We start from the raw sequence: 27,965 nt of genomic DNA on the forward strand, positions 1-27,965 counted from the left end.
ATTTTTAGTAAATTTTGATCGATTATTTTGTAATTTTATACTGTCCAAATTATGACAATAAAATCGATTATGAACTTTGGGCGCTCAATGCGGGTTAGTTTATGGAATTGTATGATTAGAATTTTCGGTCTATGGAGGTCAACCTAGGATTTCAGCAATTAAAAAACCTTCATCAATATTCAGTTTAACAGAGCCTTTCATTTCACATAATTTTGTAAGAAAATTAGTCAAAATGATCTGAAATCTTCAGTTGAAAATTACTAAAGAAATTATTTATTTCATTGAAGAAAGCATATCTAATCAAATTAGTTTTATTTGATTTTTGCATTCAAATTGATTGTCATGTAGATCCAAGCGTTAACGACACTAAAGGACAAATGTCTGAGTTTATTATAGGTATTGCAATGTTTAGGATGTAAGGAAGACCGAGATATGGTATCTTGAATTTAAAATGTCTACGTAACTGTAGACAAGACTGGTGGCATCTGAACGAGTAGAGTGGAAGAAACTAGATGAAAACCATTCCGATACCCATATGTGCACCCAATTGAGTCCCTCTTTGTCCAAACGAGACACCACTTCATCTGCTACACTCTCTTTACTAACTCCAATATCCTTCTCCTCTAACATCCAAGCCACACTTTCTAATATTTTTTTTGCTTTCCTCTTTTTCTCTGCAGAACACCTTACTCCTCTCTCTTTCAGTTGTGCAATGGGTACAGTGTACACGTGGGAATCGAATTTAACCGAATAACCCATATTGTTCCACTCAGCCGACTCTCCTACTCCTTTCTTTACTTGTAGTGCCCATTTAGCACTTTTCCATTTACAACTGACACACCACCAGTTCTCAGGATAAGAAGCACTCAGAGTGTCACATATCTCTATAATCGCAGTAAACATGGTACCGGGGTCTGTTTTCAGCACGGCCCCCACAGTGCGCTTCCAATGGGCTGAAATTCAAGAGCAGAAGATTGGAAACAATTCAGAAAAAGAAAACATCGAAATTAATTCCATAAATAGAAAAATGTTACAATTTTGTTTTATCATATCCTATTTTGCTTTTAATTTGCACATGTTACAGCATTCAAATCACTTAATTATGCGCTCGCAACTCGTAAATTATACAATTGGAAGAACAAGTTTTCTTTTGTTAGAACTCCTTGTAATTGGGTCTTCAACATTGTAATTTGATATGCATCATAATGTGTTTTCAAAACTTCAGAACAAAATGCGTTCAAATACGTTCCAGTGATTAGCATACAAAAAAAGCTCCAGATATACCGGTAATGTCACGCTCAAAAATATTGGTTACATGATATAATCCAGAGATTACAATTTATTTTAATTTGGCTGATTTAAAGTGTACAGATCACGTTGTTTTATTTCAAAGTGTATAGAACAATTTGGTAGATGTGTTATAACCTCATCCGTCTAAAATAGCAGACTAGCTTTCACCTGGGTATTTTCTTTTTGAAGAAGTTAACTTGTTCTTCTTAATTTGGTGTTTCTCATCATATGAGTTATTATGCCATACTGTCCGTGTTTATCAAATAATCTTTGTTGTGTGTCGGTTTAAATAATCAAAAGTAGCCGATTAGGTTGTTTTTGTCAAGAAAATGGATGTTGAAAGAGAATTGTTCTCACTATTATCAACAAAACAATACCTAATTTTGGACCATCCGAGCAAAATAGTTGATGAGTAAAAGAAGTTAATGGCCATCAAAGATGAGAGTTACCAAGTTGTTGACTTACACATTGTATCATTCTATAATGGAACCAGCTCAAAACAAGTATTTATTATATGCAATTACTTTCTTGACAAAGTACCTCTGTAAAATACCTAGAACTAATCAATCATAAAAATAATAGGCTGAAACTATTTATAGTTTCAGCCAAAGAGGAATAAAATTAACTTAGCAAACAGTTGCTCTTTCTGAGTTCTCTTTCTTTATTTTAAACCTCGCAATATCACCTCGCTAGATCTATTCAGACTAGGAGATACAAGAGTAAGATTAAGATTGGTATTGGACTAAGAAGTTGCACGAATGTATCCGGCCCAAAAACAAGATGGCGTTACCAACAGACTATGTACCATATCGGAAATTACTCTAACAGAAAGCCAACCCCGACTTAATTCATCTGGTGCGACCAAAAGAGTCTGGAACAGACCTCTACTACTTCAGATTTGGCAAAAAAAAATAGAATAGACAAATAAGATCGAAAACGCCCAACCTAAAGATAAATCGAATTGATAATTCAATTTAATTATTTTCAATTAAAAATTCTAATCGATTCAAACGAATGATACGGCTGACACCAGGTCAAAATCAAACAAAAAGACCAATTCTCTGCATCGTGAAACGAAGAAGCAAACTACAGCGATTATTTCTCTGCAAAACCATTTATGCAATTTTCTTTAACTCACTAATTTGAATCACAATAAATAGAACAGTCAGATTCATTTCAAAACTAAAAATCTCTTTACGATAAGTATTTAATTCGTTTTACATACCCAGTTGACAACAAACTTACCAACTACCTCAAAACTTTCCAACCTGCAGTAATTGTGAAAAAACTTTACAATTCTCAGATTTGTTGAATAAATAAAAAATACAAAAAACGAGTTAAATAAATTACTTAAAATCAGTTTTACAAAACACAAAAAGTTCCATGCTTCATAAGGACTTAATTTTTCTGTTATTGCTTTTCTTCACCTGAAATACTCCTGAAGTATTCAGAACTAACTTAGATGAATAACCTCAATATAATTTAAATTCCAACATTTCCTTAATTAGTTTAACTTTTAAAATCTTGTCAAGGACTATCCTAGTCAAACTCAAATCTAAGGTATTTTTTAAACCAGATAATCAGGGTTGTCCTTGGATTTCAATTCAAATCTTCACACTGGAAAATTTTATCCAAAGCACTAATTTTATGTACTTTAAAGTATTCGATCATCAAGGCTTTCCTAGGATCAGTTAAAAACCTATTATTTTCTACTCCCCAACTTTTACAGTTCGTGTCTAACAACCTCAAACGTCGATTCACTTTCGAACCCTTACAATCGAGACAAGACTAGCTGAAAACTTTTCAAAGACTACCAGTTTCATTTAAGATAAATAGTGAACAGCTTCCGTTACTCATCCTTCACTTGAGCTCTACCTCTTGATTGACACAAGCCTAATACAAACCCTAAAACAAGTAAGAACTAGAATGGTAGCTAACGATCTATTTCTGTTTTATTTATATCTGAACCTCGCGGATTGATTAACTATTCTCCAAGTCTTGATCTCAAAACAAAACCCCAACTAAGTAATTAGGTTTTACTTAGATGTAAATACAAAAAATCGAGAGCAGTACAAAACAAACCTAACAAAACAAACTCTCTCCCCAACCGGTCTATTCACAAAGATTAAGATACTTTTAGAACTTAAATTATAATAAAAATAAAACTGACATCTACATTTTATATCAATCATTCTAACACTTATGTCAAGAGATTTTTTGGGAAAATAAAACAAACAATAATTCTTCATAACTGTTTAATTTAAAAAGCAAGATATGATCTCGTATTCACATTGCATAGGCAAATAAAAGTATATATTGGATCAAAAAAGCGAAAGAAAAAGAAGCAATTAACTTCAAAACAAAAACAAATATTAGAATCAAAACATTCCTGAACAAGAAAGGCTGTTTCGGAATCTGATTTAAGAAAATTACAAAAGCTTCAAAGTCTTCGAGACCTACTAAGCAACAAAAATAGGCCACTAGATTATTGAAAAATTTTGCCGGATTGGAAGCCACACTAGCATCATCCATTAAAGGCAAAGCGGAAAAAAACTCGAATATTCGCAAACCATTTAGGTTGTATAATTAGAATCAACCTATAAGACATATTGAAAGTTTTATTTTGACCGTAATACCGCTCAAAAAAAGTTTCAATGCGACAATAAATTTGACGATGATACTCTCCGTATCTTCGCTAATGAACAAAAAAGCGATACATCAAGAGGAAAAATACAATATTGTCACAAGTCAATCGTAACTTGTTCCAAAAGAAATAGTTCATGTAAAAAAGACTTGCCAGAATTAAAAATCAGAGGGCAAGTAATTGATCACCATCTACTAGGTATAAATCAAACTATGGCACAATCGTAATTGAAATTTTACCACCAAATACATCCAGCCAACCGTTGAATCGAATACAAACAGGTGATATAGAGTGAAATTTTTCAAATGTTTTTTTAAAACACATTAAAAACATTTATCATCAAAACTCACAAAGAGCAATTTCAATTTTCAAAAATGATGTTTTCTACTCCAATAATATTTACTTTTCAATACTGGAGACAAACAAGTCATTTTATGTATCTTCGCCACAAAGACCTGGACACGTAATAGTAAGACGACAGCTTAATCTTTTTCACGACTTTTTGATTAAAAAATCAGGAGCGGATTTAGAAATCAGAAGCGGAATTAGGAAGAGAGGAGCAGTCCCCCCCCTTAGGGATTCGACCCCATGTCGACCGAATGGATCCTTTTTTGTACTATTTTCAAATATCCATTTTTGCATGGCTGGCTTTAAAACTTTCTAATGGCCCCTAATACACTAACTATAAAGGGGAGCGCGCCAAAAAAGCAGTTTTTGGTCAGAATTTTCCAAAAACTGCTTAAAATTGCCTTTTTCAATAATTTCTTCCGGCGCAGAAGTATGGGTCAAATTAGAGTCGTTATGGTGGTTTCACAGAGCTCAGAAAATCATTTTGGTAGAACCAAAAAAATGTAGGCAAACATTTCAAACTTGTTTTTAAATCTGCCACCCTCCTCGAGAAATTCCTAGATGCCTTCATGGGCTTCCTGCGTGAGTTGCTAAAAATTCCTAAACGCCTGCGTGAAATACTCACTGAAAAGTATCACAAATAAATGAAGATGAATTATAAATAATCCTAGCTTGATTCATAATAGATTACTTCCAACGTAATCTAGATCTCAATTCACAGGAAAGAAATGACGACAAATTAAAACTAGCAGATGAAATAATTATTTAGGCGACCAAGATTGGTCTCAATTTTTTTATTTTTCATTATACCAAATGATATCTCAATTGCAGGAGCAGTTGCAGCCATCTCAGTAAACAAATATTATTTAGGGGTAACTCCATTAACAACAGATACCACAAAATTAAATTACACCACAATTTTTAGTGATAGAAGCTTCGATAATAGTCCAAAATCATTATTTATAAATACACAAGGAACTTTAAATGGAACTACTAAATGACCCAGCAAGATAACCAACCACAGTCACATTTTAGAAGAAGAAATATTTTTTTAAGAAATAGTTGAAACAAAACCCACAACAACACAACGAAATATTTCACCTATGCATCCAAGAATCATAACAACACACAACCAAAATAACACCCCATTCTCAACAACAACAATAAAATCAACAGTATACCCTCAGTTACCCCTAAATATTCACATATGGATTATCAAACATATTGACCAAAGACTGAAAAACTACCCTCATTTACTGAACCAAAGTACACAAATGGCAACAATTCAGCAAGAATTAATTACACTTTTTCCACCAAGAATAGTATCAGCAATCCATTACCACGACCATTAGCTTCAACACAAAGCTAATCTCTAGAACATAAATTTACTAAACAAGTCGATCTGTAAAATTTCCTGATAGGAGAAAACATAAGACAGACTGCAATAGTGATTGTTGGAGCTGATCAGGGTGGAACTGGGAGAGGGTTTACTGTGGTGTAGCCCATGTAATTATTAAAATACATTATAGATTTTTGGTCCTCAATGCTATGTTTGGATATATCTGACTTGTTGTCATAGCAGCAATATGTCTTGCTACACAAACATAGCATCCATGTACATCTACACTCCTCTTTAAAGCTTCCCCGCTCCAGATTATCATGCTTTTATGAATACTGCAACACGTTAGAGGGAAAAAATTAGGTACTGCATCTGCCTTGAAAGAGTCCCTGCAGTCATTTTCCCTCACTTTTTACCAAGCATCTCTCTTATCTAGTTGGATGCAGTCATATGAGTTTTCTTCAGCAAAAGCTAAGTAAAGTGATGCTGTGACCAACTCCAACTCTTCAATTTTCTTTGAACACAGAATTTTAAACACATAATTTGTCAAATATTTGTAGTACAGCTCCAACATTCTCAGCTTTGCACACTGAAACACCCATCAGAAAAGGGTTCTCAGTGCTCTATCGTTGACTTCAACAACTCCAACTTTCATTGTTTCTGCTACAACTTCTGATAAAAAAATTTTTCAGCTTCTCTTCTAACATCAACCACTGATTGAAGGAATTTATTGAAAACATTTTGAGGAGAATAATGAACAAAAGGGTAAATTTTGATGCACAGCAAGCCAAGTTCCAAATTAAAATTGAACAGAAGAGTTATAACTGTTCCACTTTACAGATTGAAGCTAAATGTCAGCTTTCTCTGAACCCACACGCTTGAGTTGAAGGTAACCCTCAGTCTTAAGTGAAGTGTTTTTCTATTCAACTTAACTACCCTCAACTAACTCCACTCTCAGCTCTAAATTGTCAAATTTCTTGTTTCTGTTCAGTCACTTCTCATTTCAGCTTATTTCTCAATTTGACTTCTCGGTTCCGTATAACAACCTTATGTACTTGGTCGAGTGTGTGCCAGAAAAGATGACAATCAAGGTGCTCGAGTTACTCTATGGGTTTTTCTTGGTGCAAATGGATGTCCCAATCCTCCCAATAAGTGAAGTCATTTTAGTGAATATCAAACTTCAGAGAGACTTCAGTGAATATCACCAAATGCAGGTTGCCATCACAGAGAATCAGCTTGGAACGATGAAGATAATGTCACAGATTGAAGAATATTAAATGATGAGCTCTTCTCGAGGTTCCTGACTCCAGATATGTTACTCAAACTGTGAACGTTTTCGTTTTTCCATGAGAAGAGGAAGTATCTGTGGAGAACCCAATTAGACTCGAAGAGTACGAGAGGTTTTCTGAACCAAGCATTCCAGTGACCGAACCACCATGCGAGCCACAGGCGATGGAGGCGAGACCATTTTTGCGCTCCTTTGGTAACTTGCAAAACGCTTCAACTGCGCGACAGCCCTTTGATTCTTAATTTGAATGGTTGTTGTCCTGTGCTTTGTAATTTAAATGTTTTCATCTAGTAATTTAATTTTAAGAAAAATGGGAACAGGAAAACAAAAAATAAGGTAAGAGGTCATAGAAGAAATTCTCACAAAATTTTGCTCAAGATTTGGAAAACTGTATTGGTTTTGTAATTTTCACAACAATTTTTTCCAAAGATGGTTAAAAATTAAAACAGTTTTTTTATCTTCTGAAAACTTTTACATTATTTTGTGCACAAATGATTGAAGAACTCAATACAATTTTTGGATACATGATAAAAAATTCTTAACAATACTTGCATGTTGCAGTATGACCCACAAAATTTTTAGCACACATGTTAAAATTTCGGCATTTAAAAAAATTGATTGATTTCTTTCGAAAAAAGCCTTTGAGAATAATTAAATTTTATGTGATTCTTTGTTCCAAGTGTTTTGCATTTATCTTGAGTGGAAATATCAGGAAAAAATTGTTTTACGATAGTGAAAAGCACTCGAAGTCATCAATATTGAAATTTTCCGAGCAATATTTTATTAAGTATTTCACAAAAATTTACGTTTTCCGCTTATGCATAAGAAAAAAACGTAACTTTCAAAAACAAATTTTAAAAACAACAAAACAAGCTTGCATAAGCTTTATAATTTTTGCATCTTCTTAAAAAATTCTGAATTCATTTTGCAAATTTGTTCAGAACTATTTGAACTCAACCGTTGAAAACAAAACCGTCGGCAAAATTTTTATAAACAATAATCAATTATAAATACAACAATTATAAATACTCAGATGAAGTCTTTCGAACATTTTCGCAGCAGGTGTTTCTTAGCAAAACTTAGATAATTTTTCTGGTAGTCTGCATTTTGAGTTGTGTTCGACTGCTCGTTTCAATTGATTGAAAAATTCATCTCCTGATGCAAAAAAATTGGACTATTAATTTGTATTAGTGCAAAGTATAAATACAGCCAATATTTTGGTAATTGAAACGATATTTATCTAATCGTTGCAAAACTAAATCGAGAGATGATCCAATTGTTGCTAAGTGAATCTTGAAATTGTCCAATGAGCAAAATGATGAGTGGTTAGATACACAGTATTCTTGAGTAACAATGAAATTTTCATAAAGTTTTTTTGAAGCAGAGATAAAAAGAAATTTTGAAAAATACTCCGATTAAAAAGCGGGGATTGTTTGACACATAGCAGATGCCATAACCGATGATTGATTTATATCTACAATGAATTGCTTATATAGTAGTTCTAGGACTTACGCAATGACCATTTTTGGATCATTACATATTCACTATACCATAAAAGTAATAATAACTTATTTGAAATGTATTGTGAGTCAACTTTACATCTCTGTGAATCTTTGCGAGTTTCCAAAAACCATTATTTTCAAATCTCTACCACTGATCAGTTAGCTCTGCTATCAAAATTATGGTCAAAAAAAGATATCCGTCTCAACAATTTTGAATTTGCTAATATTCGAAAAAAACTGGGAGATTTTTTTGGTCCCAAAAACCCTAAAATGGAAAAATTAATTTTGATTCCTGCTTCCAATTGCTTCATAAAATTGATTGAAAAGTGAAAAAAAATCAGGAAATTCGAAAAATCATAGCAAGTCTTTGTTGGAGAAAAAAAGGAGAAAGGATATCAGAAATACGGAACACTATCATTTAGTATGATGAAAACCTGGGACTCGTTCCTATAATGATGGATACTTTCGAATATGATGGAAACCTATTCTGACAAAGACTCAACCATGGATCAGGAATTTGCGAACTGTCATGAGGTGTATGACATAGGAACGTGCAAAAAGATGAAGGTGTGTGTCACATTAAAAAGTACAATGTGAACAAGCCACCCTATCTTCAGATTCGACTCTTCTTTGCAAAGGAGAACGAAGTTTTGCACCAAGTTGCCTATGCTATGTTAAGTATACTTTAAACGAATTCAAAAAAAAAACGTCCAAGTCTTGGGAGACTTGACGTTTGTTAACAACTGCATTGTTCAAAAATTTTGTTGAGTGATGTTATTGTAGTCAAGTAACTCAAAAATTCAGCTTCTTGCTTCATTTTTCTAAAAAATTTTTGAGTTGAGCAGTAATAGTTGGAACATGATTTCCCAGAAAGCCCAGAAATTTTTGCTTACAATTTTGGAATCTCAAAAACTAACAAGATTGAAATTTTTAGATAAAGAAAAAAATTTCTCAAATTGAGTGGACTTTGCATAACGGACACACAAAATTATTAAGTTATTGTTCAGATCTTATAGAGTATCATAGTAGTGAAAACAATCAGAAACTTCAGTGAGAAAAATAGAAGTATGATAAACTGGTTGACTTTATCCCCTAGTTTTTGTGTTACGTAAAAATATTCGAAAAAACCTGTATCATTATTGACGAATGCACTGTAGAAATTGAACGTTCAGAAAGTTTTCTTTAGTGATAATTCTTGGAGTGGTGTACCAACACAATTTTCTATCAGGAGTTTTCCTGCAATGTTTCCATTTTTTTTGTTGTAAATGTGACTGGTTTTTTAGGTTTCAGGGTAAAAATGAAAAAGTGTTAAATTATTTTACATCCATTTTTTGTTTTTATATGGATTTGGATTTGATCGTTTTCTGTCAGGGTGAACTGATCAAACAGCATGGCTTCAATAAATTACCTTTCGTGAATTTTGATCAGATACATCCTGCTAGAAAACGAATAAATCAAAATCCATATAAAACATGGAGGGGATGTAAAATAATTTAACACTTTTTCTTTTTTATCCTGAAATATAATAAACCAGTCACATTTACAACAAGAAAAACGGAAACATTGCTGGTAAACTCCTGCCAGAAAATCGTGTTGATACACCACTCCAAGAGTTATCACTAAAGAATAGTACACAGTTCGGCGTAATTCACTACGAAATTCATCTTGACATGAAACTTGACTACACTTTAAGTAGAATTTTTCAAGAAACTTCACTCTCCGAAATAGAAACATTACACAACTTATGAGAACTAAATCGAACAAAAAGTTACAATATCTGGCTTTAGCCGTCTAAAAAACGCGATGCAGGATACCTACTACCCGGAAATTGCTCAAATTCTATTGATTGCGAAGAAATCATCCTTTGGTTTTACACATGTAGTAAAATTTTCTCTTCACTATAATTATTTGAAGACAGAACTTGATAAAAAAGATAGCAAACTAAAGTGTATTTCGTAGACACACTATTACAAGAAACATCGTTTTTTTTTCATAAAACTGTCCCATGTATAGCCACAATGTCGTACAACTTAATCCAAACGAAGATAAATGCTACTTTTTACACCATACCCCATTATAATGCCAATTTATAGAAAATTTCAACCAAAAGCGTCAGAGCTATAGCCCGTAGTCCTGATATAGACCTACATTCTGTAGGCGCATACTCAACTCGGCTATACAACAACACATCGGTACACAACAATTCAACAACTACTTGCTAAATCAGACAAAATCTAAGAACAAAAAACTGAATAAAATCTCCAAAAACTTGCTGAATAAGACGGTTTCTCCGATATTTGAAGACAAAATATAGTGGATATTTTGAAGACATTAAAAATTGCAATTATCTAAATGGAGAAAATTACCGCCCCTAAGACATTTCACCAATTAATTTCTTCACCTTTTCAAACATAAATTTGACTCCTAGCTTTTCTGGGATGGCCACACTACATATTAGAATGTTTAACTATCTTTCACACAATGTTTATGTTTTATAGGATTTCGGTTCTCACTACGTAGAGGAACCTGTAACACATGCACAATACTCACCCAAGTCAACAGACATGCCAGCCTAGCAAAAATATTATTCGAGTCTTAGAATTTTCAGATCACATTTACACATGTTCACAGCACAGTTACATTTGCAGCATCACAATTACATAAGTTATCAAATCATCATCCCTTACAAATAACACCAAAAAACTATAAATATACACTCTCTGTAGCACAACGCGTGTATCAAAATAGCGATATAAAACTAAGCTCCAGATCACATATTGCATTTCAGTCACAAAACAGTGATGAAACATTTGAACAAATCATAGAACAACCAAGCACATTAATTTTTCGTTCTAAGAACAATCATCCTTTTAGCCCAAGATGAGCTGAAAAATTTGATTCCTCAATCATTCTCTTTTCTACTCGTTCAATTTCCACCGACAACAATATCTTGTATTCATCTTTGTGCTCAACTCTTCTCCCCTTCCTATTTTTAGCCCCACTTTTTCATTTAACTCACCACACATGAACTCTGACGACTCAATCCGAACTGTATTTGACATTAACTCCAATTCAAATAACCCCACAGTTTACCCATCCGATGAATTTTTGGATTCCGAGCCAATTCCACTAAATTTTTACAACCATCTTTTCAAGAAATAACTTCTGTTAGAAATTCCACTTCCAACTCTTCCCAAACTGACGCTACCCCCATTCTTTTTTCTCTTTCCAGTAATACACCGGATGTTCCTAGCCCATTACTCATTACCAGCTTGAGCACGATCTTGACAAATTCAAAATAATCAATAGCATTTCCACAACTCTGACAATCTACTTACGATTCACCAATTAGCTCACTCTAATTCAACCTCTGAGTCATTTCCATCATCTACCCGCAAGGCCCCCACCCGTGCAGAACATAACCTTATGGAGCGAAAAAGACTAAAACACCTCAACTCAATATTCAGTTAATCGCCCAACCTCCTCTCGAACCTTTCAGCTGCGCGACAGCCCTTTGATTTTTAATTTAATTGGCTGTTGTCTTGTGCTTTGTAATTTAAATGTTTGCATCTAGTAATTTATTTTAAGAGAAATAGGATTAGGAAAACAAAAAAAAAGAAAAGAGGTCATAGAAAAGATTGTAAAAAAAATTTGCACAAGATTTTAAAAACTGTATTGGTTTTGTAATTTTCACAACAATTTTTTCCAAAGATGGTTAAAAATTAAAACAGTTTTTTTTTATCTTCATAAAACTTCAACATTATTTTGTGCACAAATGATGGAAGAACTCAATACAATTTTTGGATACATGATAAAAAGTTCTTAACAATGCTTGCATGTTGCAGTATTGCCCACAAAATTTTTAGCACACATGTTAAAAATTCGGCATTTAAAAAAATATATTGATTTCTTTCGAAAAAAACATTAAGAATAATTAAAGTTTATGAGATTCTTTGTTCCAAGTGTTTTGCATTTGTCTTGATTAGAAATATTAGGAAAAAATTGTTTTACGATAGTGAAAAGCACTCGAAGTCATCAATATTGAAATTTTCCGAGCAATATTTTATTAAGTACTTCACAAAACTTTTTGTTTTCCGCATATGCATAAGAAAAAAAACGTAATTTTCGAAAACAAATTTTAAAAACAACAAAATAAGCTTGCATAAGCTTTATAATTTTTGCATCTTCTTAAAAAATTCTGAGTTCATTTTTGCAAACTTGTTCAGAACTATTTGAACTCATCCGTTGAAAAAAAAACCGTTGGCAAGATTTTTATAAACAATAATCAATTATAAATACAACATTTGTAAATACTCAGATGAAGTCTTTCGAACATTTTCGCAGCAGGTGTTTCTTAGCAAAACTTAGATAATTTTTCTGGTAGTCTGCATTTTGAGTTGTGTTCGACTGCTCGTTTCAATTGATTGAAAAATTCATCTCCTGATGCAAAAAAATTGGACTATTAATTTGTATTAGTGCAAAGTATAAATACAACCAATATTTTGGTAATTGAAACGATATTTATCTAATCGTTGCAAAACTAAATCGACAGATGATCCAATTGTTGCTAAGTGAATCTTGAAATTGTCCAATGAGCAAAATGATGAGTGGTTAGATACACAGTATTCTTGAGTAACAATGAAATTTTCATAAAGTTTTTTTGAAGCAGAGATAAAAAGAAATTTTGAAAAATATTCCGATTAAAAAGCGGGGATTGTTTGACACATAGCAGATGCCATCACCGATGATTGATTTTTATCTACAATAAATTGCTTATATAGTAGTTCTAGGACTTAGGTAAGGACCATTTTTGGATCATCACATACTCACTATACCATAAAAGGTAAGAATAACTTGTTTGAAACGTATTGTGAGTCAACTATACATCTCTGTGAATCTCTGCCTGCGAGTTTCCAAAAACCATTATTTTCGAATTTTTACTACTGATCAGTTGGCTCTGCTCTCAAAATAATGGTCAAAACAAATATCCGTCCCAACAATATTGAATTTGTTAATATTCTAAAAAAATGGAGACTTTTTTGGTACCAAAAACACTACAACGGAAAAATTAATTTTGAATTGTGCTTGCAATTGCTACATAAAATTGAATGAAAAATGAAAATGAATCAGGAAATTCAAAAAATCACAACAAGTCTATCTTGTAGAAAAAGAAGGAGAAAGGATATCAGCAACACGGAGCACTATCATTTACTATGATGAAAACCTCGGACTCGTTCCTTTAGTGATGAATGCTTTCGACTATGATGGAAACCTATTCTGACAAAGACTCAACCATGGATCAGGAACTTGTCAACTGTCATAAGGTGTATGACAATAGGAACATACAATTATACAAAAAGATGGATGTGTGCGTGCGTTCACAACAAAGAAGTACAATGTGAACAAGCCACCCTATCTTCAGATTCGACTCTTCCTTGCAAAGGAGAACGAAGTTTTGCACCAAGTTGATTATGTCAAGTATACTTGGAAACCTTGGAAGACTTCACGTTTGTTAAGAACTGCATTGTTCAATAATTTTGTTGAGTGATGTTATTGTAGTCAGGTAACTCAAAAATTCAACTTCTTGCTTCATTTTTCTAATACTTTTTTTAGCTGAGCAGTAATAGTTGGAACATGATTTCCCGGAAATCCCAGAAATTTCTGCTTACAATTTTGGAATCTCAAAAATTAACAAGATTGCAATCTTTAGATACAGAAACAAAAGTTCTCAAATTGAGTGGACTTTGCATAACGAACACACAAAATTATTAAGTTATTGTTCAGATCTTATATAGTATCGCAGTAAAGAAAACAATCAAAAATTTCAGTGAGAAAAGTAAAAGTATGATAAACTGGTTGATTTTATCCCCTATTTTTTTGTTATGTAAAAACATTCGAAGAAACCTGTATCATTATTAACGAATGCACTGTAGAAATTGAACGTTCAGAAAGTCAATGAAATTCTCAGAAAATTTGATTTTATAAAGCATGATTTTCATCAAAAAAACTACTGTTTTAGTAGCTTTTTTGTTTTGGAACCGAACACAAATTTGAAAGAAATGGACCAAAATTTCCTTTTGGTGGCATAATTGGATACGGATATTCCCAATAGATTATTTCTTTGCGAAGTCCAAAATTTTCAGACTCATGCAATATACTTGATGCAGCTGGATCTGTGAAGTCTAATACGCATGAGGGACTTGTTTTTTGTTTTGTGTTACTTAGACTTCCTAGTTTTTGTTTTCTTGGTCACGTGACTGGGTTGCTTTTCTGTTTGTAAATAAAAACTTTTACTTCAACAATATATGCATTGTTCGATTGTTAGTCGTCCTAATTGATATGTTCAGCGAAATTACCTAACATCATGAATCTGTTTCTCTTTGATATTGACTGTTTGGAAAACAAAAATCTGCAACATTAGGAATATATAAAATGGACAAACTGTGGGATACACATTTCTTCCTCTCAAAATGTTCAAACCAACATCTCAATTTGCTTGGTGCACGAAGCATCTTTATGGTATCAATTGATAACAAAAAAGTGGTTTTGGATCTTTACATGTTAATTCTGTTTCAGGATAAGTTTAAAAACGCATTGAATTGTTTTCTATCCCTTCTTTGTTTTTATATGGATTTGGGTTTGATCGTTTTCTATCAGGGCGTAACTGATCAAACAGCTTGGAGTCGATAATTCACCTTTCGTGAATTTTGCTCAGTTACATCCTGCTAGAAAACGATCACATCCAATTCCATAAAAAAATAGAAAGGATGTAAAATAAATTAACACTTTTTTTATTTTTATCCAAAAACCTAATCAACCAGACACATTTACAACAAGAAAAATGGAAACATTGCAGGAAAACTCCTGCCAGAAAATCGTGTTGGTACACCACTCCAAAAATTATCACAAAAGAATAATACATATTTTGGCGCAATTCATTACGAAATTCATCTTGGCAGGAAACTTGACTACACTTTAAGTAGAATTTTTCAAGAAACGTCACTCTCCGAACTAGAAACATTACACAACTTATGAGAACTAAATCGAACGAAAATTTACAAAATCTGGCTTTAGCCGTCTAAAAAACGCGATGCAGGATACCTAATACCAGGAAATTGATCAAATTTTATTGATTACAAAGGAAACCTCCTTTCGTATTACACATGTACTAAAAGTTTCTCTTCGCTATAATTATTTGAAGACAGAACTTGATAAAAATGATACCAAACTAAAGAAACTTTATCAAATTAAAGTGTATTTCGTAGACACACTATTACGAGAAACATCGTTTTTTTTTCATACAACCGTCCCATGTATAGCCACAATGTCGTACAACTTAATCCAAACGAAGATAGATGCTACTTTTTTACACCATATCCCACCTTAAAGCCACTTTACAGAAATTTTCAACCAAAAGCGCCAAAGCTATAGCCCGTAGTCCTAATACAGACTTACATTCTGTAGTCGCATACTCAACTCGGCTATAAAACAACACATCGGTACCAAAACAATTCAAAGACTACTTGCAAAATCGGCCACCATCTAAGTATAACAATTTGAAAAAAATCTCCGAAAACTTGCTGAATAAGACGGTTTCTCCGATATTTAAAGACAAAATTAGAGTGATTATTTTAATGACATTAAAAAATGCAATTACCTAAATGGAGAAAAGTACCGACTCTAAGACATTTCACCAATTATTTTCTTCACTTTTTCAAACACACTACTACATTTGGGATGGCCACACTACATAAAAGATTGATTGACTATCTTTCACGCAATGTTTATCTTTTATAAGATTTCGGTTCCCACTACGTAGAGGAACCTGTAACACATGCCACATGCTCAATACTCACCCAAGTCAACAGACAAGCCAGCGTAGCAAAAATATTACTCGAGTCTTAGAATTTTCACATCACATTTACACATGTTCACAGCACATTTACATTTGCAGCATCACATTTACATAAGTTATCAAATCATCACCCCTTACAAATAACACCAAAAAACTATAAATATACACTCTCTGTAGCATAACGCGTGAATTAAAATAACAATATAAAACTAAGCTCCAGATCACATTTTGCATTTCAGTCACAAATCAGTGATGAAACATTTGAACAAATCATAGAACAACCACACACTTTAAACTTTCGTTCTTAGAACAATCATCTTTTTAGCCCACGATGAGCCAAGAGATTTGATCATTCAATCGTTCTCGTTCCTATTCGTTCAATTTCCACCGACAACAATCTCTTGGATTCATCCTTGTGCCCAACCCTTCTCCCCTTCATATTTTTAGCCCCAGTTTTCATTTAACCCACCACACATGAACTCTGACGACTCAATTCGAACTGTATTTGACATTAACTCCAATTCAAATAACCCACAGTTGACCCACCCGATGAATTTTTGGATTCCGAGCCAATTCCACAAAATTTTCACAACCATTTTTTCTCATATCCTCTTTTTTTTTCTCTTTCCAGTTATGCATCGGAATTTTATGAGCAAAAGTACGAGCATTGTTCTGTATGAGTGATAGTGAGGTCCTTCTCTTAAATTCTAAAACTGTTTAGAATCGAGTTTTCCAACCGTCACGCATCGTTTAATCATCAAAAACAAACACGGTGGCAGCAACAGACACATATTAATCAATTCCAGTTACCCATCATCATATTTTCCTAACTTCACTTATTGCTTAAAAACATTTGGGCTTCACGGAATCTGCCGCAACTATGAGCCCGTTAGACAAATGTAGATCTTTTGCCCCTCACTAACAATTCCCCACTTGAATTTTACCGCCTCATTATTATCACGCATGAAAACAGTCAACCAGTTGAAGTTGCGCTTTTAGAAACATCCATAACCCTAATTTCAATCACAAATCGTTTTATCTTAAGCAAAACTCTAACCACGAGTTTTCCGCCACATCTGAAGAAGTATTCGCACTCGGACATATTTGGCTGCTTTTACGAAATCAATGTATAATTTGAATGCTATTTAAGCTATTAATACACTCATCCACAATGAAGAGTAACTTCCCCTTACGGAGTTTTTTTGGAAATCCGACCCTCAGTAGGTATGAAAATTATAAATCTTACTAAATTATTAGCAATACTGTAAATGGCCAATTTGAAGTATTTATTTAATATCAAGGCTGTAAACCTAGCAATAAATTCATAGCAACGCTGTAAATTGACAAATTGAAGTACTAAATTAATAATGAGTGAGAAATGAAAAACACTAACCATTTAATGCGTGCTCAATTTGAAATTTTTCAATTGTATTGTTCGACTCGCTCAAACTTCTCGCACTACTTCCGCACAATTCAAAATAAATCACCAGTGTAAAATTGTTTTATAAACAATTTTCTTGTTTGACAAAGTCACTGATTGCATCTCTAACTTGTTTTCACGAATTTAGAGATTCATAAATATTTAAACATGTAAAAAGTTTCTCAGAGCATAGAAACGAGCAGCAAAAGGGAGATGAAAACTCAACAAAGTTTCGACTCTGGAATGGCAAATCTAATACTGCAGTCACAAACCTCACATGATATAAGGTATGTAGCCAATAGCGCAGCAAAGCAACCCATTGAACAAGAACAATGGCCAATTCGTTATTGAACTCAGAAATGCGAATCCTAGTCACTTGGCGCTTCACTCAGTGAAATCAAACCTTATCTCGCTCTTCGATGGATAGCTGTGAATACACGTAGTCGCGGTCTACTTAACGATGTCGACACGCCCCTATATCAATGCCGCCTTGGCACGATCATTCATCTCATCTACGATACACTCAATCTCTTCCATCTTCACGAGTAACTGTTCACTCTACAAGACGTTTATTTCACATAACGAGCAACTGTTTCCCTTCTCTCTTCACACCTTTTAAAAATCTACTCAAAGACGAAACAAAGAAATTTTTCCATCCTTCACTCACAAGAAAACACTTAAAACTTTAAAACTCCCTAAACCCTGGATGGGTAGAACCGGTTCTAAACAAGTATATACACTTACGATTCATATTCACTCATATTCATGATAAGCTACCTCTGTTGAATGCTTAGAACTAACCACTCAAGATCCATGACTAGAACTTACAAAAAAATTGAAACTATTTATAGTTTCAGCCAGAGAAGAATAACTTTAACTTAGCTAACTGTTGCTCTTTCTAAGTTCTCCTTCTCGATTTTAAATCTCGCAACAATACCAGTATACACCTGATTTTTTGAGACTATAAGATATGAGAGTAAGATTAGGGTTGCTAATAGACTAAAAAATTGCACAAACCCATCGAAAAAAAATAGCGTGAAGATTAGACGGTATACCGTATCCGAAATTTGCTCTACCAGAAAACCAACCCGGACCTAACCTCAATTGTGTATTCTTAAATAAAGTAAATGTCGCCATATGAAAGATGTAAGATGGCCCAGATTATTCGGGAAAAAATGAGAAGAAAACACAGGGAGGTTAGAAACAAAGACCAGACAGAAAATTACGAAACCGCAGAAGAGAAAAAATTTCAGAAGTGAAATAGAATTTAGTTGTAAGAGAGGAGACGAAGCAAACAGAAAAGTCAGATCCGAATTGTTTCCAGTTCATGGATTTGAAGGCAAAATTGTGTTTTCCCAAAAACAACCGCTGGTAGATTCTTGCCTTTTTCGATTGGGGGAATATATGCCCTTCTTGGAAACGTATTCATCAAATTAGCCCTTTTTGTGCTTCACAAGTATATGTTATTAGGCTGGAAACAAAAAGATCACTGCTGTTAACAATTTTTTTTCGAGATCACTGTCGGACCTAACGAGTTCAAGTTGTATCGGAGAAATTTCAGAGCCGGGTTCGATTAGAGTCGTTTTCAAAACAATGGATGGTAACATTCAACAGAGATCTTTTCCGAAACACTGGCACCACTTATAGATACAACACTTATACGACCATCATCAGTGAAAAAAAGAAGACAAAATTGAGTATAAAATGTGTAAGACAATTCTAACAAGGGCCAATTGAAAGTATGTTTGGCAAAAGATGTCGTCCCTTACATTATTTTAAGATTTTATATTGCAAAAAAAATCATATTGAAGAAACCAGCTTTAAAACATTTAGAAAAAGCAGTTCGCCAGCATTTAATCTCAACAAAATAGCAGAAATTTTTTGGGATAAAGAAAATTGATTGGAAGAGAAAAAAGCGACCTTGACATTTGTTCGTCCCTAAACAAAAAACTATCTACTAAAAAACCGCTTAAAAACAAAAAAATTGTTCAATGGACAGCGGCTCTTTTGTTTAATGATTTTTTGGTATACTCAACAAGCCAGTCTTTTTTTAAAACAAAAGGTGCTTAACGATTCGTCGTTGGAAATTTTACCTGTAGATGCGATTATACGGGGTCTATACGATTCTACTCAAACACGATCAGCATATTTCGGAAGGTTGTTAGAACACTGGTTCATTGGGTAAATCAACTTTTACTTTTAATTCTAAAAAACGACATACACCGGGACAAGCAATGGATTTTACAGATATCTATTTCACATTACCCTCATTGAAAAATTTTTACCACCCTACCTTCTCGATGAGTATCGATTTGTAGTGGCTATAGCTTTAAACAAAAAATTGAATACACAAAAAAGGAAGAAAATGAATGTAAATAACGAATGGAAAATCCATTAGATTTGTTTTTGTGAATTTAATGTCACTCTTCAGGACAAAAAAAAACCACAACGGGTAAGAAGACTAACGCTTAAGTACTTCAGTTGGTAAATATTGAATTCGCTTTTTGTGAATTTTGATGTTGTATATTTTTTATGTATTCCGTGAAAACTTTTGAAAATTCGATATCTATGTCATCTGTTTGATTTAGATATCTGCCATGAAATGCATTTGGTGAACTGGTTTCTATTGTATAGATTACATATTGTTGTGTAATGTTACAAACTCCTTTTAGATAGTGGTCAAGGAGTTGTCTTTTGATTTTTACTTCTGGAAATTCCTTGGTACATGGACTATCTCCTTTTTCAAATAAAATTTGCGTCTACATTTTGACAAAATTGTACTTGTCCTCTATTTTTAGCTAGTGGGTTTATTAAAAGTGGGAGAGTGGAACATTTTTCTTGGTTTTCTTCATTTCGAATCATTTTTGTGTTTTATGACTGTTAGAGTGTAATTTTCAATGTGTTTTATTGGTTGGTTCCAAATGTATAGACGGACTGTTTTGTGTTTGTGTATGACTTTTTTAATCTTCGCTTTCCTTTTATTGATGATGGTGATGTGGTTTCTGAGTCAGAAAAAAATAATTGATCGTCAATTTGATGGTTTTTGTTTATTGAGTCTTTTAAAATGTAGAATTCTTGTATTTCACTGTTTTCTGATTCTGAGACTGCGTTTCTTTGCTTTGAAAATTGTTTTCGAGTAATTTATTTTTGTTTGCTTATAATTTTCTTCCTAAGTACTTGTCGTTTTATTCTTATGTATCCTATTGATTGTCTGTGTGGTGTGATTACGAGGTCGTATCTTTCGTCGTTAATTATACAGTTATGAAATATAATTGTTTGTTTACTTCCTAAATTATCTCTGGACATAAGGTTTAGAATGATGGATGCAAGATTGGCATTAATAATTTCTAATGTCTTAAACTGTTAGTTCTTACGATTTTTTTTGTTTAGCTTAACTTGGGTCATGTATTGTAGGGTTGTAGAGAAAAGCATATATCGATTCGGGAGAATGATTTTCACTTTCTCGTGGCTAATTCTAAGCTAAGATAGACTGACCTAATTTTACTTAGGGGCAGTGATTTGTGATCAAGTGTTGAAGAATAGTAAATCGATCCACAAGATTCAAGTATAACTAGAGCGCAAGTAGTTCCTTAGATACTATTTTATGACGTCCTTCTTCCTGAATAAATTGATTTACCTCATGTACCTCAATCGAATTTGTAAACTTACTCACTTTTCGCTCAGAGTTTTTTTCCAATAGTTGCATTACTCTGATCTTTTCGAAATTGAACCTTTTTTTCACTGTTTTATCAGACCAGAGCATTTCTCGTATTTTTGGTGAAGACAAAGCGCCTCCAAACCATTCAAAACTGCTACATATAAACAAAGCAGATCGCGAATTACTATGTTTCTTAATTGATTTTGCAGATGACGACAAAGTAATCAAAATATCAAATTAACACTGAAGTTAGACAAATAGTTGTGTCACAAAAATCAAAAACCAATGGAATCTGCATATCAAGGACGGACGACTCTTCGTTTATAACACGGTAGTTTTACCAGCATCTTTACACTCTCCATCCGTGGCCTTGTTACACCAGACCCTCCCAATGACAATCGAAATGACGTTTTTGCCGAATATCTCTGGTGAACACAGTTTTACATGGAAGCATTTCATCTCGGAAAAAAATGTTAAAAATGCAATAAAACTGGTAAGAATTTAAAACTATCCTAGCGACAAACAATATTAAAAGTAAGAGAAATTTAAGAGCCAATAAGGACATTGACTTGAAATTTGCCATTCCATCGATCAATCTCGGGGAGCCACGAATTACATTTTTTTATATGAAGATCGTGTTTGGAATTTCCCTGGTAAAAAAGTACACCCCTAATCAGGCATTTCTGAAGTTTCCATTTCTTATTCGTCACCTTCTCCGATTTCCAAACTCATAAATAAACAACTATTGGTCATTTTTTGACTGTAATGATTTCAAAGATTTCTAAGAGAAAATGAAAAATGAATTTTTTTGATGTACAGTGGCTTATCAGAGATCTAATGGAGTGTTAGAAGGGTTAGTTCACTGAAAGAAATGAAAATTTTTAACAACAAACTTTTCAGTTACCTTATATCATCTCTAAAATCAGCGGTAGCAAAATGTATATGGAATCATATATTTTCTAGGAATTAATGAATCGGGTGGTGCCTTCCAAAAGCATTTTAACCTTTGTTTCTGAACTTTTCGGTTTCGGAAAAACTTGGTTTTCCAGTCGCTTGAAGTATATTAAGGGAAATTGATTCTTGTGAAATCAAAAGTGCTTAAATAAAACATGAGCACCTAGATGAAGTGTCAACAGACAAGAAAGCAACGAAAACCAACCGACTGAAAAAGGCCCGCGCAACAAAACCAGGGCACCCTTTTCAAAAACAATCACTTAAGGGGGTAACTGGTTAAGAAAACGGTGTATCAAAACACAGGACATCCATTTTCTTAGCCCTAAAAGCAAAAAAAATGATTTCTTCTGTACTAAAACATTACGATTTTCACAAACAAAAGCGAACATAATTCGACCAAATTTGTTTTTATAAATTGAACAATTATTTTTTCTTTCTTATTTAGTAGAGAAAGGGTGTGCAGCTCTCAAACTGAGCGACATGACGCAGGACCAGCTGTACCTCCAACAGACAGAACATCCAGCAAGTGATCTACAAAGAAAAGGCCAACACTTGTACAAAGACAACAACACGAAAACAGAAAGTTTATTTTAACCATCCGTTGGAAATCTCTTCACCTGTTGATCTTGACTTCTGGGACAACAGACTGAAAAATTTTATGAGCGAAAGTACGAGCGTTGTTCTGTATGAGTGAAAGTAAAGTCCTTCTCTCAAATTCTAAAACTGTTTAGGTTCGAGTTTTCCAAACGTCACGCACCGTTCAATCATCAAAAAGCAACATGGTGACAGCAACAGACCCATCCTGGTCCAAAATTCTCCCGATAAATTGACGTCAACCCATTTTTATTCATTTAAAGAGCAATAAAAGACCACCTTAAATTATCAGAGTACGCTGATTCGTCAAAAATGTTTCAATGGGCAGAAAAAGACGGTCAGTTTCATATATTAAGAACCTCAGGATAATCAGTTAACCTCGTGATCGTAGTGGTTCGTCTATTCAATGCAGAAGCGGGCGGAAATTCTCCAGAGGCAGAACAAGGAAAAGAACAAAACCATTCAGCTTAGTGAAATCTCTTTAACTCTGGATTCCAATACAAAACGCGCAGCTAAAAGTTTCCAATTAAACATTAATTAAGCAAAAAAAAACTTTAAATATTTTTTGCCGTTTTAATGTTTTTTCGAACTCGTTATATTTTCGTTTTTGTGTTTCTGGGATGTAAACTATTTTTCATTATGTCTAATGATATCTATGGCTCTTAGTTCGATGGAGGTTTTAAAAACCAACTTCTCCCAATTAAAATTTTCACTTATTGATCTGAGTTTTTTTCATAGTTTTTAAAATATAATCAATCATTTTGTTGATAACTGTACAACTTGTCAGTAAATTGTATCAGATATGTTGAAAACTTCAATTATATATCTACGGTCTCTGATTTAGTCAATTCGATGATGCTTTTAGTCAATTTGATACTTTTTTGTTTCAAATTTCGGATTGCGCTTGAAAAGTTAATGAAAAGTTAATGGTTAAAGGAATAATGGAGTATGAGTTTTATATGGTAGCTATTTGCAGTTACTTGGGTGTAAAACTTATTTTAGCCTAAAGGAAGGCTGTGAATTTGCGTGTAAGTGTTATTGTTCTGACATTCAATTTTAGAAGAGACATGTCAATATGTGTCTAACCAAAATTTCATTGAGTTCGAGGTTCTTTTCCTAATCGAGAAGAAAAAAACAGTTAGTTTTAGTTTGCCAGTAAAACTATCATTATATTATGATATCGCCAAAGTTCGTCAATTTACTAAAAAATAAACGAAGAGAACAATCAGACTTGATTAATTTTTACATAACTCAAACAAAAATGAAATATAAAAAATTTCCTGACTTGGAAGAACACCAAAAAGGTCAGTTAGCTGGCTATCGAGTGATGTTTTATCTAGGTTTTCAACATTACAATTCGAACAATTGGTCGCAACTCTTATCTTTTTTCCCTAGCGTCAGAAACGGCGCTAGGACTTCCGAGCAAAAAGCTTTTTTTTCCAAATTCACTTTGTTCAAAATTTTGAGCAAAAAAAGAGAATAAAGACAGTTGGAACAGAGACGCCGAGAAAACATTAAGAATAATAAATGTGGAAAACAGAGAAGAAACGGAGCCTCTTATCGTGATAACAAGACAAGGTGAGACGCTTAGCTGAAGCAGATAAGAGGAAAGTGGGACAGCCCGAAGGGATCCGTACCCTCCCGTACCACGGGATTGAAGTATTAACGACGTTATATCTGAGGGAGAATGGAATTGGAGGCCCGGTGCCCAGAGACTGTCAGAGACTGTGTGAAATCAAAAATGTACTTTTTAGCTGCTGTGATGCCCTGAATGGTTGAATTAACTCCGATTTTACATAGTATTTCAGAGCTTGAGTAGCTAGAGAAAGGAAAAATCAACCCATCTCCAATGGATTTAGTATACAACTGTCACTAAAAAACATAGTAAAAAATATATTTCGAGCCGTGTTTTTTAATGGTAGTCACGTAGTCTGGGGATCCGAGACCCAGATATGTGGTTGTCTTTGCATGTAACGAAAGCTGATCAAAAGTCGTTTGAATGATGACCTAAGCTTTTTACTTAGCCCTAAACAGACCACAAAACTAACTGATGGCGCTCCTGGGTGGGCCTGGTAAGGGCATAAGACCATCATGATCAGCAAACGTTTCAGCGACGAACCCTCCATTCCCGGCGTATGGACAATTTAGTGGCTTTTATGTTCTCTATTGAATTAGGCGGAAGGTATCGACGCTCCGACTGGTACGATTTAGCTTTTTAACTTAGGTAAGACCGAAAACTCCGGGGATCGGAGGGTTATGTGGAAAGTCATAAACTCTCTTATCCTAAAGCCCTGGGACCAAAATTATTTCAAGAGAAAGCATAAAACCAAACAAAATAAGCGTTTAACCAAGAAAAATAGAAAATAAATTACTTGAAAAAGAAAAGTACGAAAAACAGTAATAAACCGAAAAAAGACCAAAAACAGTTTAAAAATAATAAAATGACAGTTTATATATTATTTCGGGGCGGGATATGATCTAATTTTCCTATTTGTTGTTGTTTCCGATTGATTTGTATCGTTTTTGTTTGAAAGATCGAGTGTTTTGGTTGTTGGTTTGGTACCCTCCTTCGAGTGTTGTTTGAGTCTTTAAGCACGTTAATGATATAATTGCTGACGACCGGAGGGTAGACCGGCAAGCTGACAGACGTGTTCCAGACTCACCAGGCGGCAACAGGGACAACATCCAAGACGACTGTTGGGTATCGTTATTTCAATTTTAGTATCGTTCGGGTACTACTTCATTAAAACTTAAGTGGTGGGGGACACAATAGGCGCGGTCCGGGTGCACCCTATATCGATTGCGAATTTCCGAGTTAAGGGCCTTATTTCGGGTGTTTTGGTGTAAAAGAGGGTATAGTTAAACTAATTAACAACTACTAGTAGGTTATTAGCTTTTTTATACATTACAATTCTCCCATTTAAACACGAAAAACACCCTAATTTTGTCGAAAAGACTGATTTTTGACCAAAGTTTTAACCCCAAAAAACTTGGATATCCAATTTTTTTCGAACAACGAAAAGCTTCTGCTCAGTGAACTACTACGTAGTTCGAAACTCTTAACTAAAGAGACAGAAACAGCGCGGAAAAAGACTCAGTTGAATTTGGCGAAAACAAAATTTTTGACCAAAATTTTTGTATTTTTTTAAATTTCGTTAATATGTTTTGAGGATCGCATTTTGAGTCTTTAGAGTTGAAACGATAAATATTTTTGCGTCAAGAGCCTGCTAGCACAACGAGCTCAGTTATTACAATAATTTTTGAGTAACTTTCCGAATAGCTCAGTGGATAGAGCTGAACACTTACAGATTGGAAAAGGAAAGAATCGGAGGGTCCAAATTTGATAAATTTTGGCCAAATTTTTGTTTCTAAACCAATTTGGTCCCGTTTAATTTTGTCGTTTTTCCAGTGCTGTACAGGCTACTGTGCTCGTTTCAGGTCGTTTTAAGCACTTTCAGCAAGAATTGTAAAAAAAAGTCTCTGAGAACCTATATGGGTAGTGAAAAAATTCCAATTAGCAAGCTGACAGACGGCAAGCTGACAGACGTGTTCCAGACTCACCAGGCGGCAACAGGGACAACATCCAAGACGACTGTTGGGTATCGTTATTTCAATTTTAGTATCGTTCGGGTACTACTTAATTAAAACTTAAGTGGTGGGGGACACAATAGGCGCGGTCCGGGTGCACCCTATATCGATTGCGAATTTCCGAGTTAAGGGCCTTATTTCGGGTGTTTTGGTGTAAAAGAGGGTATAGTTAAACTAATTAACAACTACTAATAGGTTATTAGCTTTTTTATACATTACAATTCTCCCATTTAAACACGAAAAACACCCTAATTTTGTCGAAAAGACTGATTTTTGACCAAAGTTTTAACCCCAAAAAACTTGGATATCCAATTTTTTTCGAACAACGAAAAGCTTCTGCTCAGTGAACTACTACGTAGTTCGAAACTCTTAACTAAAGAGACAGAAACAGCGCGGAAAAAGACTCAGTTGAATTTGGCGAAAACAAAATTTTTGACCAAAATTTTTGTATTTTTTTAAATTTCGTTAATATGTTTTGAGGATCGCATTTTGAGTATTTAGAGTTGAAACGATAAATATTTTTGCGTCAAGAGCCTGCTAGCACAACGAGCTCAGTTATTACAATAATTTTTGAGTAACTTTCCGAATAGCTCAGTGGATAGAGCTGAACACTTACAGATTGGAAAAGGAAAGAATCGGAGGGTCCAAATTTGATAAATTTTGGCCAAATTTTTGTTTCTAAACCAATTTGGTCCCGTTTAATTTTGTCGTTTTTCCAGTGCTGTACAGGCTACTGTGCTCGTTTCAGGTCGTTTTAAGCACTTTCAGCAAGAATTGTAAAAAAAAGTCTCTGAGAACCTATATGGGTAGTGAAAAAATTCCAATTAGCAAACGCGTTTTTGTTGATTTCTCAAAGACTAACAAAACAATCGGAACAGATTTGATACCTTAAAATGACGTTTATGATCACTTTTCTGAACCACAATCGTTTTTAGTTTGATAATTTCAGGAAAGAAAAAAATTTCAGAATTTGTTGGTTTGGAGGATCCAATTTTTAGGGAACCCTCCAAGAGAAAGAAGTTTTTACAAAACCACGTTTTTATCCCACTGGGTAGGGTGACCGGTTAAACCAACCTTTTTTTAGGTAAATTAGACCGCGGTCGGAGGCTTTACCGCGGTGAAAACACTTGTTTTTCTTGATTTTTGGAGAACCCTCCGAAGCAACCCTCCGGACACAGTTAAGCCCCTTAACAACCCTCCTTCGTAGAATTTTTTCATGGAACCCTCCCAATTAGTTCAAACAAAATCCTACAGAGAATTTGGCCTGTTTTGACTTATTTTAGCTCTAGCTGGTGACCCCTTTGAAGCGAAACTTCGGAAATTTGAGGGAACCCTCGGAAGCAACCCTCCGGAGCGTATTAAACCTCTTATTGACACTCCTGTGAACTCAGGCGGACCCTCGGAAGCAACTTAGGTGTTTAAGTTGCCCTCCCAGGTAACCTTCTGGACTAAACTAAGTGTTCTATCAACCCTCCGAGGTGACTT

The 27,965-nt window shown here is 34.1% G+C and overlaps 1 protein-coding gene across 7 annotated transcripts in view; it reads right to left on the reverse strand.

The window, feature by feature from the left end:
* Nucleotides 1–213: 213 nt before the first annotated feature.
* The window catches only part of LOC134855312 (uncharacterized), a 43,445-nt gene continuing 15,693 nt past the window's right edge, over nt 214–27,965 (reverse strand). For all 7 annotated transcript variants that reach the window (XM_063871806.1, XM_063871808.1, XM_063871807.1 and 4 more), the window contains one exon: nt 214–953. In XM_063871806.1, coding sequence (XP_063727876.1) covers nt 409–953 — 545 coding nt within the window. In that variant the 3' untranslated portion in view covers nt 214–408. The remainder of the gene's footprint in view (nt 954–27,965) is intronic.

The sequence above is a fragment of the Symsagittifera roscoffensis genome, chromosome 10 (assembly GCF_963678635.1).
Source record: "Symsagittifera roscoffensis chromosome 10, txSymRosc1.1, whole genome shotgun sequence".
Taxonomy (NCBI): Eukaryota; Metazoa; Xenacoelomorpha; order Acoela; family Convolutidae; genus Symsagittifera; species Symsagittifera roscoffensis.